Below are 6,000 nucleotides of genomic sequence, written 5' to 3' on the forward strand. Positions count from 1 at the left end.
AGTTGGCTGCAACTCCACCTCCTGGGCCGGTGCCTCGAGGAGTATTAATATGACCGGGGGGAGTGGATTCATTTAGGCTAACAACTTAAAGACTTCTAACCAAAATGTGTTTAATAATGTCCATGAATAAAAGATATGTAAGTCATTTGCATTACTTTCTTCACAGTTCTTCCAGCACTGAGAGCTTAATCTTCTTTTCATTTCAAAAATAATTTCATGGGTCAAGAAGTATCTCATATTTATCCAGGAAATTCTCTCCAAAATAAGTAATCGTTAGTTGTGTGAATTACATCAGACATCTGTTTTCATTCTTCATCTGTTATTTGTGTTCCCATCTCTTCTTCCCGTTTTATCTCTGTAGTATCAGTTGTTTCTTCTTTCCTTTAGAAGATTTTATACACATTGCCCATTGTATTTTTGAGTTTTTCAAAAGTGGATGAATATTCTGTATATCTTTTATCTGTTTACTTCTTAAATAACTTCTTATTTGCAAGTATCTATAAAACTGATTATCCGGTATATAATGTTTAGAAATATTTTCAAAAGAGTCATATTCAGTGAGCATTTCCCAGAATCTAACTAATCCATTTTTTAGCCCATGTGTTAAAGACAGTAACTATTGCATTTGGTTTAGAATATCTTATTTTTCTGGCATTGATATTGACACTAAACTTATCTTCTACTGTTGTAGAACATGTACTGAAACGTACTCTGCATATTGTAGAGCTTGTCAGATTATTTGAACATTGTGTTGTTGTATGCTCTCTATACATTACAGTTGCTGCTAACCTTCAGAAGATTGTCGATGACCCAACTACCTACAAAGTATTGACCTTTAAGCTGGTGAGTATCCGCATGATTGATGGCTGACGACTCCCTCCCGGGTTCGCCCTGGTTGACAAAGTCGAGCCGTAAACAGCTCGTTGATGAAAGCTTCGGTGAGGAATGTGAGAGTTATTAGAAAGGCCACAAACAAACCAAATAGCTTCAGCGTGAACCAACATCTGTTACTGAAGGTTTCTTTCAGTTGATGACACAAAGGATTTATTTTAAGAGTGTTTTGTTGGTGAAGGAGATTGGAGGTATTACTAGATACTGTTGGGGGAAAAAATTGATTCACATAAGAATTGCGATTCTTACCCTCCATGATTCTGAATCGATTCACAAATTCATTTTTGTACGTTGTTAATTAAGTAAAATGTTGGCGGAAAGAAAAAAAGCAGAACTCAACTGAGCGCAGTACAGCACGCAGATGATCTACAGCGAAAAAGGCATTTTGGATTAAACAATTTATGATAAAATAGATATTAGCTTTGCATGATGAAAGTTTTTGTGGAAAAAACCTCCAGCAAATAACTCCATCCACATTCCGCCTCATTCCAAAAGACCTGCGCCTGTACAGCGTTTTAGGTAACAATGACTTTCCCTGGTACTAACGTTGCAGCAGAGAGTCTGTCGTCCACTACTGGAGATAAAACGTTAATAGCAACACAGCGCTTCACTTTTTTTCACACAGGCGAAGACTAAGTTCATGTTGCGTATGTGCCATTTTAAGAAGTGACAGTGACATTTGTGAAAAAAAAAAACCCCAATGTCAATCCTTTAGGATTTGACCAAAATATGTAAATTCAGTTTTACTGACCTTTCTGTAATTGTGGGTAAACAACAACATCTGTGCTTGGGGTCACAGTGCTTTACAAAGTGACCTTTCCGCAATGTTTGCCTTATCAGCAGCTAATTTGTGTCGCAGGTGGACCCGTCTCTGGAGAGTCAGAGTGAGAGCAGTATACTGGGCTCGCCATGTAGATATATGAGGCATGCTTCCAGTTCCATATGTTAACTCTGCTCCACTGCAGACATTGTAAAAAATCCTCACCGCGGCTCAACCTTTCTAAACGAAGAGTTACGAGTGCAGGGTCACAAAACCCAGGGAGTGAGAATAATGACCCTCGCTAGAGGAACAATTCATAACACTTAATGCAGGCAATTTATGGTGTGTGGCACTAGAGCAACGTAATGACTTAACGGAACAAGAGGTCACTAGATTCTGTGAGCTCGCACAGAGTGACCTGTTTCCATAACAGTCCCTCCATGTTGATCAGACTGCTGCAGAGCTCTCACACCCCCAGAGAGATGGAGTGTCTCTCCAGTCAGGTGTGAATTGCGCAAGGCCAGCAGGTGTTAGGCCACCCATTCACACACAGGAGGAGAGCTGAATGAAAAAGAAAAACTCCCCCCAGACACATCTAAATGCACACTGCCTTTAATATCACCTCTGTGAATAGCGTCTGAGCAGCCTAAAATTGGGGTGAGATGCAGGTGCTGAAAGGTTGACCTGTCAGCAAAATAAATATTGTGCTTTTTCACTGGGGGCGGTTAAGTTTAGGGACGATGCACTACACGGCCAAAAGTATGTGGACGCCCTGACATAGTACAAGCATGCCTGAACACTACAACCATGAGTGATTGTTGAACATCTTATTAAAAAATCATGGGCAATACTATGCTGCTATAAGTAGAGAGTAGTAGTAGAGCCGGCGAACACAGATTTTGCGTGATTCCTGGCTTGCAGTCGGTGTTCCAGTTCATCCCAGAGGAGTTGGATGTTATTGCGTGTTGTGCAGGACGGTCAGGTTCCTCCACACCAAACCAGGAAAACCATTTTTTTATGGACCTCTATTGTATACTCTCACATTAAGATTTCCTCTCATTGGAACTAAAGGCCCAAACCATGATAAGCAGCCCCTGAACAAAAGTACACATATTGTTTATATGATACAGTTTGATGATATATGATATACATGTACAGATATACAGAGATCAAGGCAATAAGACTTTTTATTTAAACATTTAATCTAACTGCATAATAGTGATGTTGTGACCTGATATACTGCAGCTGACATGGCGCCAATACTGACCTTATTAAACAACATTGAGTATTAGCCAGATGTGACTCATCCACATTAAAATACCGTTTTTTTTCTCACTGTCATAATAAAATTGTAAAAGTGCAATTTTATAAACCTTCTACAACAATATAATTCAAATTGCACAGCCTAAAAATAATGTTGATGTGAGTGTCTCCACTTATAGTTAAAAAATAAGACTGTAATATAGTAATATTCAATATTGCAGCGAGGTGAAACTCTGCTCCCGTCCACCTCCCGACCCGGTGGCACCGATAACAAGCATTAAGAATAACTATATAGAAATAGCCAATCTTCTCGTTGATGCTCTTGTTTACTTATGTAGGTCACATAGAGGCATCAGTTTTAAATTGAGACCGTTTCATAACAAGTTAAAAGTTCCTCTCAGTAACTTCAACAGGAGCAAATTGTGCATTTGCCAGGGACTATTTTCAGCAGCGGATTAATACATATTTGGTGTGCTAGACAGTGTATGTGGGATTGACTCAAAATAAACTACATTCAATTCATTGCTGTGTTTGTTAGGCAAGTAAATTACAAACCCAAATTGTTTTCAGAGTTTTTGAAAATGAGACTCAGCAGGTTGAAAAACCCTCATTTTGTGAAATAATAAGCTTGCATTTGTTTCAATCCCCTGATTAATCCAGGGAGTTACCCCACAGCGGTTTGAGAGATTTTGCAGGATTAGTTTTGTTGATAGAGATGACGGTGTCAGGATGCAAAGTAGCCCCGTTGACCCTCTCCATGTCTTCTTCCTCCTCCCGCAGGCTTCTGGCTGCGACGACACGGAGATCCCGGACGAGGTGAAGCTGATCGGCTTTGCACAGCTAAGTGTTACATGATGTCCTCTTCATGCCTGAAGCAGGTGAGACAGTGGGGAGACAGTTCAGGGCAGAGAGACTGAGGAGCACACCGCCACTTCCTGCCACATCTTTCCCAGCAACCCTCCCTGAAAACTCACTCCCCCTCCTCCCTCACTCCTTTTCACCTTCCCTGAGTCCAAGCTCGGCCACCGCCTCACCGACCTCCCTGCTCACTGTCCCCTGACCTTTAACCTTACCAACATTCCACCGCCTAGCGCACCCACCGGGATCAGGATACAGCCCAAGGAACCTAAAGATGTACTCAGGTGGTGACAGAAGGTGATTACGATGTAGCTTTGAATGTTTTATTTATTGTTTTCTTTCTTTTACATCACACATCGCCTTTGTGTTCAGCAAAAGCTCTCATTATTTATTGAAATGAGGAGGTATTTTTATGTTGTTGCCACAGTGAAAACAAATTGACTCGCTCCTCACAAACACTCATTTGTGATGTTTCCCTGAGGTCTTTGTCAGAATGTAAGATTTAGTTAATTTATGGGGGTAAAAAAGCACATTTTCATAATAACATAATGAATGTCTAAAAAGAGAATGAGTTGTATTTCTGTGTCAAGAAGGGAACCATTCGATTGAGAGTGCAGAGAAAAAAAGAAGAGACCTGGATGCTACTGTGTATAATTTGCTGCTCTCGACAGTGCTAATGCTTCAAAAATGTTAGAGGTGCCTTGTTCATTTTTCTGTGCCTAAGAAAGTAGACAATGAGTGAGACAAAGAGCAGAACCTGCTGATTACCATTTCAGTCAAGTATCTTTTGAGACAAGCTACAATGCACTTTTGGGCTGAGTGTGTGCACCCGACAAGCAGATGCTTAGCCCCCCGGAGACAATTAACTCGTGTGCTTTTGTCATCACACAAATAAAACATAACAGAACCTGTAGTCATGTAATCTGCTCTGGTTGACGTGTATTCAGACGCCAGGTTAATCGACAAAACCACAACAGTTTAATTTTCTTGCTCTGTCCTGCTGCACTACAAAACCCTTTTGTTCCCAAAAATAAAGCAGTTACTAAAATGTACTGTATGACAATGCATCCGAGGATGAAACCAAAAGGCAAACTGTTGAAAGGGTGACGAGCCATTTGTTTGTCCAAACAAGTCCAGTAGCTCTAAATAATTTTTAAGTATTGGGGTGGTAAATATTTAACTTCTACTAAATTCTTTATTATGGAGTAATTTATTGTGTTTTCTATGTACAGTATGTGGACCATTTCAGCATATTACTACCCCTGTTCCCTCTCTGTAATCAGCTGATGTCAAATTTCTGACAAAGAGCAACAATAAAGAATTGCTATTATTTAAAAAAAGGTGTGGAGTACTTACTCTTAACCACCTACACTAAAACTTCAAATATCTGATGATTTTTGAGGAAGGTGATTTTTTAAATGTCATGATTTAGTGGATATTGGCTGCAAAAGTTCAACTCTCAACTGCAATTTCTTTTTTTTTTAACGTTGAATCTGTACAGCATACAACACCCCCTGTCCAAATACTCTTCATTCAATAAAGGAAAATCTCCCCAAAAACCTCTTTAACAGGAAAAAACCATGGAAGAAACCTCGGGAAGAGCAACAGAGGAGGGATCCCTCTTCCAGGACTAAAGACGTGCAATAGATGTAGAAAAGAAATACTCATGAGTAGCACCAATATTCTTCCTCTTACAAATGAAAAAGTCCAATTCATGAGCAACAAACTGCTCAGTTCATTACACTCCTTGTTATCCAAGGTTAGCAAACTTTTGATACAGTATATATTACCACTGTGTAACTGACAATATGGAGTGAGTTTGCTGACTTTATGACTCGTCTCTACTTGTGTTTCTGTTAAACTATAATTTCAGATTTGTTGACAAATCTCTTGTTCAGCAAGTGATGTAGGTTTGTTTTAAAGGTGCAGTGTGTAACAGAGAACTCCAAACAGGCAACAAGAGAAAGCAGTAATATAACTTTAATTATTCAAGTATTTGTTTTTTAATATAAAAAACATACAATATAGAACAACAACCCCTTTGAACCTTACAAAACCTTTGAAAAAAAAAAAAAAAGGAAATGAAAATTTGGCCACGAAAGCCACATTTTTCTGAGAAGCACAGAATCTTTCCACGATGTCAGTAGCAGTGCTTCAGTAATCACTGATATGCCAGATACATATGATAATACATCCAGTCTGTAATGGTTTTTAGCTACAATTAAACT

The 6,000-nt window shown here is 39.3% G+C and overlaps 1 protein-coding gene across 3 annotated transcripts in view; it reads left to right on the top strand.

Annotated features, from left to right (window-relative positions):
- The window catches only part of stk39 (serine threonine kinase 39), a 33,023-nt gene extending 27,911 nt beyond the window's left edge, over positions 1-5,112 (top strand). For all 3 annotated transcript variants that reach the window (XM_074659368.1, XM_074659369.1, XM_074659370.1), the window contains exons 18-19: positions 779-843; positions 3,695-5,112. In XM_074659368.1, the coding sequence (XP_074515469.1) occupies positions 779-843; positions 3,695-3,769 (140 nt within the window). In that variant the 3' untranslated portion in view covers positions 3,770-5,112. The remainder of the gene's footprint in view (positions 1-778; positions 844-3,694) is intronic.
- The last annotated feature ends 888 nt before the right edge of the window (positions 5,113-6,000 follow it).

This window comes from Sebastes fasciatus, chromosome 14, assembly GCF_043250625.1.
Source record: "Sebastes fasciatus isolate fSebFas1 chromosome 14, fSebFas1.pri, whole genome shotgun sequence".
In the NCBI taxonomy this organism is placed as follows: domain Eukaryota; kingdom Metazoa; phylum Chordata; class Actinopteri; order Perciformes; family Sebastidae; genus Sebastes; species Sebastes fasciatus.